Genomic DNA, 13,030 nt, shown 5'->3' on the forward strand with positions numbered 1-13,030 from the left:
CCTCTGAACCCCTCTCTGGGACTGCAGGTTGTGCAAAGACCCACTGCTCCTCCTGCTCCTACTCCTGTCTCACAAAACCCTGTCTTACCTCCTGTAGTGATGCCTGATATGTCCCTCTCATTCCCCGGTCTCCAAGGTCCTCTGGCCTCCTTGCATGTGTAATACCTGCTGTGCGTGAGGGCCTGTGCTAGCCCTGCCAGCTATAGCATACATCTTACCCAGTGTATCAAAACACAGTTTTACCTATGCAATATTATTAAATATGCTCCCTGGGGTGGCATGAACCCAATACAGCACACTGGTTTGGAGGATATTGAATTTATTTCCCATGATGGAAGAGGCCTTATATCTCACTTGGGGTTTTACACTACCACTGTACCCCAGACTGATGAGGTCATTTCTTTAAGAAGAATCTCGTTGCAACAACATTTGAAATAAAAGAAATGAAAATTGTTTTTAAGAGTAATAACATTTTAATTCAACCATTTAAATCTAATGATCCCAGCACTGAGACCCTTAGTCATCCCAGACTTCTACTAAAGTCAGTGGGGGGGGTTCATTTGTAGAACGCATACCCCCAATCATATCTAAACATAAATCAGATTATTTAGTTTTCATGGAGGAGAAAAAATATGGAAGAAGAAATTGATTTTCTTTTTTATGAAGTAGGCAAACATGTGATGAGAGTTGTCTGAAATGCAATAGTTGAAGTACTGTGTCACCACTGGGGAGAAGAGTAGGTCCTTTGTCAGTGCATGCGAATGCAGACCACCTGTTATTCCATAGCCTTGGTGTGGTTCCACTCATTTACTTAAGTCAGAGAAATGGGACTTTGTGGACTGATAAAAATCTAATAAGAAATAATTGGGCTGGTTCTGTATGGTGACAGCATAACCTTCCAGCCAAGAATATTGAGTATCCCTGTCTTAGGGTGCTTTATATGTAGTAGTTAAATACCCCCCCATACCTCCTTTACGTAGTCTTAATTGGCCTTAAAATCAAGGTACGCAAAATGAAGAGCCTCTTGTGAAATGCCTGGCCTACGTTATTTTGCAGCAAAAATGCCAAGAAGTTCTCTGCATGTTCTCAAAATACTGTACGACTGGTTAGTGTCTTCAGCATCAGTCTTTCTGCTGATTAAAGGTCCTGTGCTGAGAAATTCCCTCCTCCCCACAGACGTATTTTATAATATTTAGCACTCAGTGCTTTACACTATCAAAGCATTGTATGCATGCTATCTAATATCTCCTAATTAACTCATACATCTCCTATTAAAAAAGCATCTAAAATTAATGACATATGGTATCGCTGGCTTTTATACAACACATGCAAACTCAGCTTTCGGGTTTTATAAGAAACGTGGGTAAGCTGAGATTCCTTTCTGAAATCTGACAAACACTTTGCCATATCTGACTTTCAACAGAGAAGAAATGAACAACGATGCAAATTGGTTCTACACAACGTATCGATCAGGGACTGAATGCGGACACAAACACCAGCATGGGCAAGGGCGAATCTACAGCTTTCAGAGACAACGTTTTCGGTTCCTTAATGAGGTGCACACCAATTACACGGGTTTCCCACAGACTTTGCTCTCAAGCTCTGTAGAATGCATGAGAAACAAGTAAAGTCTGTCGTTTTGGTATCCATCAAAGCTCTCTTCCATGTGAGGAAGTGGCTAATTTGTCATTTCACACTCAAAAAGGCGTGAAAGGCAAAACGGAGGGAGGTTAGATAGAAGGGAGGAAAGGGGGGCTCTGACTCATGAGAAGAGACAGTAGGCCTGATTTTGAGCTTGTGTTTGTTGCTGCATATCAGGAATAAAATCAATGAAATCACATTGATGTAAAATAGACAAGAATGAGGCCAGTGTTTCTTGCTTATATGGAAAAATTTACACTATTAAAACCAAAATATGAACCAAGGAACAAGGAACACTTTACAAATGAAATTATGGAATATAGCAAATTTCTAACTTAGAAGTTTTATTTACACATGGACATCTTTTGTTTTATTTAATTATAATAAAAGTATTAATTCCAACAATGCAAATTTTCAACTTAAAAATACATAAGACATTTGGGAGAAAATCCCAAAGAATACACACATCTGAGGAATGTCAGCTCTGTGTCAAGAGCACTGGTCTCAGCCACTAAATATTTTCCCTCATCGTCTTTTGTTTTAGCTTTGTTGTTGTCTTTTATTTTTCTTTTCCTCTGCATCAAACAAAGCTAGCAAAGGGCCAGAGAAACAGTCAGAGTCAAACCTTGGGAGAGATAGGAGAGGTGCGGGCAGGAATCCTATTTGTTAATAGGATTTGTGCACATACCTCCCACAGACCACTTAGGAAATTTACTCCCAAGCATCTCGGTGGCAGTTTCAATTAGAGTCAACATTTCATTTCAGCAGATGGACTGCAAACTGCTGGCTGCTCAAACTCTAATGAGTAATGCTCAATAATTCCCCTCTCTTAAACTATGATTATGCTTTCTCTTTTTTTATGGGGAGAATGAATGTTGTCCCTAAGCCAATACTTAATTTGATTTTTTGCTGTGCCTCTCTGTGCTAGCAAACCCCACCCATGTGCCTGTATACAAGCCCAATGGGTAAATTAGTGGGTATTTTTGCAGATCTGTCACACATTTCTACCATGCTTCTTATTCAGAAAGATGCCAAAGAACTAGAAATACAGCTGCCCTCCCCTGAAATGTAGCCACCTCTGGGGTGGAATGTGGCAGCAAATATTAACATGGGAACACGGACACTAAATCCTATGTGAAAATTATGCAGGAAGTACAGAACACAGCTCACTTAGCCTCCGGCTACCCAGAAATTAGCTAAAAGTGTACATCTTTTCTTATTAATGAATACATTTGAAATTATTGCCTGGTGTGTGGTACTCCAATAAGGAACATCTCATTTGGTATCGAATCCCACTGTACAGTCTCATACAGATTAACAGTGATGGTGAGCTATCTGATCTCAATAAGAAGCAGTGCTAATTCATAGGCAAGACGCACAAAACCAGAACACAGTATTTTTTTTTTCATGGAAAATGTCCTTTCTTTAAATAGCATTTACAAACTATGTAGACGGTGGCCTGGCTGGTTCATGGTGCCTTCGGTTTCGCTTTTTTTTCATCTCCTGCACATGCTTCCATTTGGCACCACCTTTGTTCCGCTGCCGCCGCTTCTCCCGGTGCCACATCTGTTCACAGTACTCATCCAGGCTAAAGCTGGGGCTGCTGACGAGCTGGATGTAGTCCTTGTACCTCAGCCGGGACTCTGTCAGCAAATCCCTCACCCGGCCCTCCTCGTCCTCAGTTTTCTGAGTGCTTTCCATTTGCCCATTCTCAATGACATTTAAATTCAGCTTCATGATGGTATGGACAAAGGTGTGCTCCTGGGCTTTGCAGAAATAGGCTCCTGCATCCCTTCTTTGCAAGCTGCGGATCAGCAGCCCGTGCTCTGTTTTGATGATCCTTTCGTCAGCCTTCAGCTGTGGGGTTGGACAAAGAAGAATGTGGTACGTGAGTTTCATCAGCAAAAACAGAACGTGTGTCAGCGCAATACTGAGGTGGCGAAAGGCTTGGCTGGCACATGGCATGCCCCATCACATGGTGGGGCATGTGCAGCTGGGACAGATACCAGGAGATCCGTTCAATGTCTGAGTTCTGCTCCTAACTATAGCATCTGTTATCACTGACATTTCAGCATGCAGTAGTAAAAGATACATGCTGCACAGCTGAAAGGACAGACAGTAATACTCATCACACCACAATGCAATAAGTTAGACTACATTCTCCTAGGAAGGGTAGCTACCTAGTGCCACAAATCCCATCCATTTTTAAACTGCTTTTCTTGAGGTATCTGTAATACATCCAATATATCAGGATGCCTGGATATATCTGGAGTGCTGGGGCTCTATGACACTGAAAATAAATACTATTACTGATTTTTAGAGTGAAATGCTGTGATTCTTATCTTCTTCAACTGGGATTTACAAAAGGAATTTGATCCTGGCTTTGACTCATTGAGAAGAGATTAAAAGCACCCAGTGAGGTTAGACGAATACAACCCAGCACAATTATTTTGTTTTGACTTTAAGATCTGTGAAGAACTTATAGAAAAAAAAAAAAAAAGTAAAGAAAAGAATGAGATTGTAAATGAGAGCTGAAGTCTTTTACTTATGAATGGAAATATTTAAAAAAATACAGCACGATCTCACATGTTAAAAATAAGGTGCACCTTAAAGTAGTAACACCATCAGGTAAGTTACATATCTGGTGATCTGAAAATTATTTCCAAAATAACCCAAGACTGAAAAAAAGCATACCCCCCCCCCAAAAAAAAAAATATCCAGGATGTGGCACTGGGCACCTAAGTATTTTTGCAGCTGGGGAACACAGAAGGTAAGTGATTTGCCAAAGACCATATAAAGATTAGTAGCAGAGGCGGAAGTAGAAAGCAGAGCCCTAACTCCCAGTGTCCAACACCAGCATTTCCTTTGAAAATGATCCTGGTCTAGTCCAAAGCTGTCACCTCCCAGGCGTGCTATGTTCTGCTGCCACACAGAGGCTGCAGCACACAACGGCACCAAAGGACCTGGAGTGCTGCTTGCTCAGCCTGCAGCAAAGCCAGGGCCTTAAACACAGCCTCAGCACTGCTGGTGGCATTGTTATAATGTAGAAAAACTTCAGCACAAGGCTGAGTCGTGGGTTTAAGAAGGGGGGGAGTGGGGGCAGAGAGAACCAACACAGAATCTGGAAAATTTCCCAGAGTGCACATCTGACCCTCCAGCAAACTTCAGAGGATGAAGATCAGGGAGGCATAAAGATGACTAAATTAGATTTATTCACAGTGGGTAAGCTACACACTGTTTCTTTATGTAAAAAATCTGCACATGATTCCCTCTTCTACTCCATGGGAAAAATGTATACATACATATGATTCTCCATCTGTTATGATTCTAACTCACTAGTACTTTATCATACTAGGGTCTCTTGGAGCAAAGAGATGGATGAGATGACCTTCTAAGGCTTTTAGCTTTACCCTTATCTAAGTTTCTATGATAATGACTTTGGAAGGGTTACATAATTTGAGAGACCACTTAGAGATCACCAGAAAAAGCAATACACATATATGTAATACATGCACAGAGAGAGAGAGAGAGACTTTGGCTTGCTACTGTATCAGCTGTAACAGTCTTCAGCAACATACAGATTAGGTAGGTAGGTAGGTAGGTACATAGGTACGTAGACAGATGGATAGATAGATATGTGGGTGGATGGATATAGGCCTGTGTCCTACTATTGATCTGACTACAGCAGAGACAAGAAATCAACTGCTACAAAAGCCTGGTCAGAACATGGCTCTGGCGGCCTGGTTCTGTGGCCAAGAATTTTTTGGCTCCTGCCACCATTTGATGGTGTTGGGTCAACCCTGAGCTTTAGTTTCCTTGTTTGTAAACTGTATATAAGCATGCCCACTTGGCACCAGCAGGGTGAAATCATACTAATTTCAGGAAATTCCTGGAAAATCGATTGTCCTGACAACAGGTGCTACATGAGCACAAGCTACATTTGATTTACTACACTGAGTTTAAACCAGAGAAATCATGGTCAAAACACAAGCAAACACACAGAAGACAGCAAGGATACAGACTAGAAAAGACCATTTTTCCACCTCTGGAACCTACAGCGTAGGGCAGTAGACCTCAATTTTATCAGCTGGTGACACTTCATTCCAAGTAAATGTACCTTTCTTACAGTAAAAACAGGAGCATAAAATGTATAAATGAACCCACAAATAAGTATCTGTAGGCAGAAATACATCTAGGGCAGGTGTTTCCTTGTGGTGCTGTACTCCATAGAGAGAAGCAGGAGCAGGGGCCAGGTGGAAGGGCACAGAGGCTTGGCTGTTGCCTTATGACAAGGAAGCCCCTCTTTCTTTTGCCCAAGTTTGAGAAATTTAGGGAAAAGGATGGGAAGAAGCAGCTACTTTCCAGACATTTGGGTTTCATAAGGCACTATGCAAAGACCAAGTTCCCACATTGTCTGAGTGAGAACAGGACCGATCTCTTTGAGCTCAGGGCTTGATGCAATTGCAGCAGTAGCATCTGCCTATCAGTGGCTCTGCCAGTATTGTAGTCTAGAGCATCTTGACAGCTGTGTACCTCCTACAATTGGAAGATCTCCAGCTGGCTGTTTTGGCTGGCTGGGTGCCAGTCCAAAGAACCCTCATGAGTGCTTCGCCTATTTTCAGTGAAAGGAAGGCAGAATAATGGCAGTTCTAGACTTGAAAAGATCACTGGACCCCCAAGTCCAGCACCCTGCTACTCATGCCTATTTACCATTTGTGTAGCAACCGTCACTTTCTAGTTGTAAACGTGTTAACTGATGGAGTTGCCTCCACCCCCCCCGCCTCGGGATACCGCAGAGAAAGCTAACAGAGTCTAAATTGGTTGTGTCCCTTAATCCCAGCCCATCACGACTCCTATTTTTAATGAAGCAACATTCTTACAGAATGTCCTGTGTTAACCTTGGATATTGATTTACGGTGACTGTCACCTCCTCCTTCTCTGTGCCTTCATTGTTCATTCCTTTCTTATCCTCTGGCAGGATGAAATTATAGCTCTGATTTCACACGTATTGAGCAACACTTCATTACTGTTTTCCCCCCTCACTTCTCTTTTCAGTATCCTGTTTATGTTGTTTTACCCATAGGTTCAGAACTCTTCCTGTCTTTCCTCTCTACTTTTTCCCCCACAGGGCTCTGAAGTTTCATAAACACCTGGCATTTCATTACTTGGTAGTAGATCTTTAACCTTTCACTTGAATGCTTAATGTGCTCTTTGGTTCCTGACCTATAGATGTAAAACATATTTTATTAAATTTCGAGGAAAATGAAAAGACTAGTTAGACAAAAGACATCATTTTGTTTTGGTCAATTGTGGATTCACTGCTCCTCCCCCCCCAATATGTCATTATCAATAACTCTCCTAAAATATTTGTAAATAGGATTTACAATTCAGCAGCACAAAGGCTTTAATTCATAAAAGCTTGCTGAGATGTGCTTAAATTTGAGCATACAATAAAAACTAAATATGAGAGACATAGTTTTGTTCAATAGGGAACAAATTGTAAACACAAAAAATTAAGCAACTGACTACCATTAACTTTCTTTTCTTAGTGGAGTGGGAGCAGATTTTTGACAATATTTTATCAACAAATTGTACTTTTTTTTTCTTCATGATAAGCACATAAGTTTGCCTTAAATTATATTACCTGCGTTATAGCACATGCCATAGATACTGGCAATATTTGACAAAGGGAAAAGATCTCCATCCAAATCAAACACTTGATTTTCAAAACCGGAATTTAAAACCTGAGGAAAAATAGGCATTGCCAATAATGATGGCAAATCCTTAAACAATCAGTAAGTTGGAAAACAACCAAGGATTTGAAAGTACCGTGGCACCAGGTTAGGTCAATGCCTTTTGTCCTGTGCTAATGAAGTGTTTAGATAGCTCCCTCTTTACAAATAATTCACATGTCAACTCTTTCACAGTTAAAACACTGCACCTGTCTGGGAGAAGAAAGTGGCTTCAAAGCCTGCCTTCCCTCATTAATCAACATGTGAAAAAATGTTAGAGGTAAAGCTGGACTAATCATGGGTTAGCTGCAACCCCTGAACAAATTGAGAGGAGGAGAAAGGAAAATGAGGAACATTTGCTGAGAATTCACATTCATCTTTGTTTTTCTATTGTTTTTTTCTTCATCCTCATCATTTGACTGGAAACAAAGATCACTCTGGGTTTTTTTGGCATTATTGTTACACATGACTTTGTTTCTCTTGTACTGGGAAAATAATCTTTTAACTCTAACACAGCTGTAGAGTTAATTTATCCTTTTTTTTTTTTTTAACATCTTTTTTTATTTACCAAGAAGCCACAGGAAAAATGAATAACATGTTGCTGGTACAATGTCATTATGGAGATGCATGATTCCTATTATTTTCAAGGTAAAGCTAACTTCTTATTCTGAGACTAAACTTTAAATTTCTACCCCCCCAGTATATCCAAATCAAAGCAGAACTGTCACATGCTGTATCTCAGTTCAGAGTTACTTCTTTTTTTTCCCCAGGAATCTGTCCAAAATATTAGTCTTACTTAAGAATCTCAAGGTATTGGGGGGAAAAAAAAAGCCAATGAGTCATATAATAAAATAAAAGAGTGAAAGCATGAGAGCTGTAAGTTGTCCCTAGGCTACAAAATGAATCTCTTCTTATTTTTCCCCCCTCTCAATCTCTTTCTCATTGACCTGCGGATTCAAACACTGAACTACACTCCTCTAACAGAAGGTACTACTGGAAACTCAGAACTTGGTGTATCTCCTCTTCCTTACTCAGCTTTCATCCAACTCTTAGATTTTAGGGCTGGCACTGAATCTGTGACCTTTTTTCACAAGATGCTGCTTACCAGATGTTTGTAACAAAGAAAATCACCATCATGATGCAAAAATCTCCAGCTGCAAAAAGATATGGAAACTTATGTCTTCGATAGACTGAAAAATGTCTTCTCAGTCTGGCTAAAACGTGGAACGGAAACATCTCTGCTCCAATGGGGGAGCTAGGTCACACTCTTGTGCCTAGCAAGATGTCCTGTCCAAGAGTGGGTCACACTCTTGCACCTACCAAAACATCAGATGCTCGTTAAGCTGGGTCCGGAAGGAAAACACAGCCCAGGCTGTGGGGCAGGAATATGGAAAAGGTGAGAACCACTGAAGAAGAAACCGGAATGTCCTCCTGCCTTTTGGTGGATTTATTTTGACCACCAGGTATGAATAAAGCAGGAAGGAGAGAGTTAAAAGTGATCTCCACCTATTCTGTCACTTCAGACCATATGGTTTGTTCTGTCCCCTGCAAGGGGATGTGGCAGCTTGGCAGTCCTGGAGCCGCAGGAGACTCGGGGTGAAAGGCAGCCTAAAGCAGGGGGGCTAATAGTTTTCAGAGCCATGGGGCACCAAAACTAATGGCTTTGTAGGGAGCTATGCATTTGCTTTTTGCAGTCCTGACACCTATTATATACATAACATAACACATAGGAATTTCTTTGAGAAATAAATAAATATCTGTTTTAAGCTTCAGAAAACTTCAGCAGTTTAAAACATTACGAACAGCTGACGTCCCCACTTTTTTTTATGAACTCCAGCCACCAAAATGCTCTCCCTCATCTCAGTGACCAACCCTGCATGCACAGGAACAAACATGATCAATTGCGTGAGCAACACTCAACACAAAAGCACTAGATATTTGACTCCTGACCTTAAAATGGCCCCAGACTACAGGGAAATGTACTCCTACTGGCAGCAAAATGACCTGGTGACAGCTCCTGTGCCACAGGAGATCCTGTCCCTCCCCACAGGTCACTCTGCCTGGAAGTCACATTCTGAACCATGACCCTAAGGGTGAAATGTCGGGGACATCCTGCTGGGCCAAACGCTTCCCATCTAGTCTGGATTTTGCCCTTTTCCTTCCCTCAGGAAGCTGTAGTGCATGTCCAGGACACTGCATAGCCATCTATTTGTAAAGCCAGGTTTAAAGACTTGCTGAGCCATTACAGTTCCAGCCCTGGAACTAAAAGTCCGTAACCTAAGTTCCAGGTGCACGGAATCATTTGCAAAGCATGGTATCGTCATCACAATAAGTTACACCGCTAAGACATGCACTAAAATAATGTACAGTGTTATTTGAGAAATCTGCTGGAGGAAGGGAGAGCGAGCAGAAAATATAATTGTAATGGGAAAAGTTATGGTAAGGCATGGGCTGAGCAAAGATCGAGCTACACATTAAACATGACCACACTGTTTCTGTCACATATGGTATTTTTGTCAAATTGAAGTACTTTGAAAAGAAAGTAAATTACTCTGCCAATCTTTGGATTTTCTGGGAAGGCCTCCAATTAGGCTCTAATACCAATGAATTCATTTTCACTGATAAGTCAAATTAGAAAACCTGAAAATCTCCATTTCTGGATCCCCAAATTAACAAGGCATTAACATTTTAACCTGCAAATACCCTAATTCTATCTAATAGGAGGAATGATTGTTCAGCATCTCTCCAGATCGGGTCATTTATTTAGGCAGCCATAGATGAAATTAGGAACTTTAGCTGCATGCATTTGAAAATGTGACATTTCTAGATTAATATCTTTATCTTAAAAAGTAACCAAAAAAGCTTCTTTTTTTTTTTCTTTTAAAAATGATATCTCCCAATATGATAATTCGAGACGTGCAAGCTGAGTTTGCTTAGAAGGCGTTCAAGTTCTTAGGACCCTGGAACTAACTAACCTGGGTCAAAATACTAGAAATTCTGTTACTATAAGAATTTTCTGGCAGGAATCAAACAAAACTAATAGCTATACATTGTCTTTAAGTGATCTGATCCTGTAATGATCAATGTGTGCATATGCATTTTTATAGGCTGTTATCTTCAAAGACTGCAAAAAAAAATATAAAAATAAACTAACAAAACCACTCCAAGGAGTTGCGGAACATGTGCTCCAACTTCTATTTTATCAAAGCTAGATGGCAGAAACACTGCTATGGCTTTAGGGACAATATGTGGTAAAAAGCTATTTGCCTACTCTTAGTATTCATAATGTAGAAAATCTGTCTGCAGATTTCTCCTTCAAATTTTCTTCTAAATTTGCCTCAAAGATTAATCTAGCCTTGTAGCAAAGCTTTACTTTTCTCATACAAACAGATGTCAGACTGTTTACACAGAGCAAGCCCAGTAAACATTGCTGTGGAAGGCTGCTAATGTGCAAAAATGTATGCTGTGTGCTTGCTGGAGCTCCAAATGCCATCACACGTATGCATGCATTCCCTTAGTCTCTCTCAACGTGCACATCCTTGGCACGTTGGGCAGTCCTGCAGTATTGGACATCACTGTGCCTGGGTAATTGGCATTTGGCCCAGAACAAGTAGCAGGGGGCAGGTCACTGCCACAATGAACCTTTTGGAAATACAAAGCGTGGCAAAAAATAATATAGCCTTAACTTAGGCTATGCTATATAGGTTTGCCTACTCTAACTTCGTTCAAAAGTTGGTTTGACCTGCAGTTTGTTCTACAGTCAAATAAGAAAGATAGCTTGAGCTTGGCTTCCTGAACTTTAGAGGCCTATCTGAACCCATGATTTATGAGAAAACCAACTGATTTTTTTTTTTTCCTAAATTGACACAGATAAAACTCAAAAGCAGGCCTTCAAAAGAGGCTTTTGAATCTTGAAAGTGTGACTTCTTATGATACAGAAACATTACATTCTTCACAGGGAACTGGCTGCTTTATGCAAAGTTTGTAGCTCTTTTTGAGAAGCCCAGGCACATGCTATAGTTGCAATACATTATTTTTAAAAATGACTGCATCTCCTCAAAACTTGACATAACTCCCTGTTCAGAAAAAAGAAAAAAACCCACACCAAAAAAAATCAAAAACCAAAAACCTGTTAACTATCTGCTTAAATTTACTTAAAAATGAGTCTTAAACACATGGTTAGAATTAAGCAAGTACTTCACTTGTTTCCCTGATCAAATATGTAAGTGCATTTACAAACTGTTGCCTTAGGGAAGTACAGTGCAGAGTCTTCTGTCCAGGACAGTTAAAGGTAAATCAATTAAAGCACAAAAAATGAATGCCCATAGGTCTTTAAAGGCTGATACACTTCTAGCTGGGTTTTCATTTTAACCACCTGTGGCTGAGAGCGTGCTTGGCCAGCTGATCAGAAGATCACATTTTTTTTCCAAGTATGGACTGTAATGGAGGTTAGAGGAGGTATTTCAAACAAGTAATCTTTTTCTTTTAGTGTTTAGTGCATGTTGTGGGAAGCACTGTGTCTATAAATTAATGAAGCTTCTATTCTCAGCAGAGGAAAGAATCTTGCCAATCCAAAGCATGAGTAAGAGAAGGGGAGTAAATTAAAAGTACTGCAGTGTCATAGTCAATATACAGCCTTGTGGGTTTTTTTGACTTATCTGGTGGAAAATCAGAAGTGCCTTGTATCCCCTTACTCTGGATTTCTGGGCCAAGACATAACCGGAGTTGCAACTCTGAGACTACTGCTATGAGTCACATCTCACCCAGAGGTGATGCTCTCATGGGCACCTGCCCTGGCCTCCATCTCCCCAGCCTTTAGAAAGAACCAGCACATTTTCTGCACTCAAAAAGTCTCACAGGATGAATTATCATTGAGAGTGGAAGACCGGTTGGGTGTTTGATAGTTCCTGTCATTTAAACTATTTTTTGTCTCAGATGAACATTTAACAAAAAAGCATATCTAACACCTGGGACCAGCTCATTTGAAAGGGCGGTCCTTTTCCCTTTTCCTTCCCCGTTGCCATGGTTGCCATCACAGCAGGACTTGGCCTCAGACACAAAATCACTCATGTAAGGCTATGAAGACTCCTGAGGTTTGAAACTTACTCAAACCCAGTCCAAATCAGTCCCAGCACATTGACCTTTTGGGCACATCGGAGGGCCACTTTGTCACTAGCTCAGAGAGGAATCATCAGGAAATTGTGCAGGGGGTATGCGGGGACCTGGAGGCTTCTTCAGGGCTTCTCCACCAGTGAGGACCTCAAACCTGCCTCCTGCAGGAATTAAGGGCCATCACAAGTCTTTCGCTTTCTACTCCAGATGCAAGGTGCAATTCTTTAATCTGACATATCTGCATCAGTGCAGAGTGCCATTTAAGAAAAATTCTCAGACTCCACTAACAAGGAAAAAAGCAAATAAAAAGCTTTTTACTGAACAGACCACTCTTTCCCTGGGGAGAGATGGAGAGAAGCAGCAAGCCATACGTGCAATTCTTAGCTACACTGCTTAACATGATAAGGGAATGCAATCAGACACTAAATGGATCAGAGATTTTATTAAAACAAAGAGATTGGAACATACTTTTACCTACAGAAGTAGTTGTGTTAATTATTGAACAAAAGGGCGCTTTCTTTCAGTACTTTGATTTTTTCACCACT

The 13,030-nt window shown here is 40.7% G+C and overlaps 1 protein-coding gene across 4 annotated transcripts in view; it reads right to left on the minus strand.

Annotated features, from left to right (window-relative positions):
• Nucleotides 1-2,032: 2,032 nt before the first annotated feature.
• Nucleotides 2,033-13,030, minus strand: part of SEMA3D (semaphorin 3D) — a 143,898-nt gene continuing 132,900 nt past the window's right edge. For all 4 annotated transcript variants that reach the window (XM_082308691.1, XM_082308690.1, XM_082308689.1 and 1 more), the window contains exon 18: nucleotides 2,033-3,498. In XM_082308691.1, coding sequence (XP_082164817.1) covers nucleotides 3,085-3,498 — 414 coding nt within the window. In that variant the 3' untranslated portion in view covers nucleotides 2,033-3,084. The remainder of the gene's footprint in view (nucleotides 3,499-13,030) is intronic.

This window comes from Platalea leucorodia (genome assembly GCF_965183815.1).
Source record: "Platalea leucorodia genome assembly, chromosome: 4".
In the NCBI taxonomy this organism is placed as follows: domain Eukaryota; kingdom Metazoa; phylum Chordata; class Aves; order Pelecaniformes; family Threskiornithidae; genus Platalea; species Platalea leucorodia.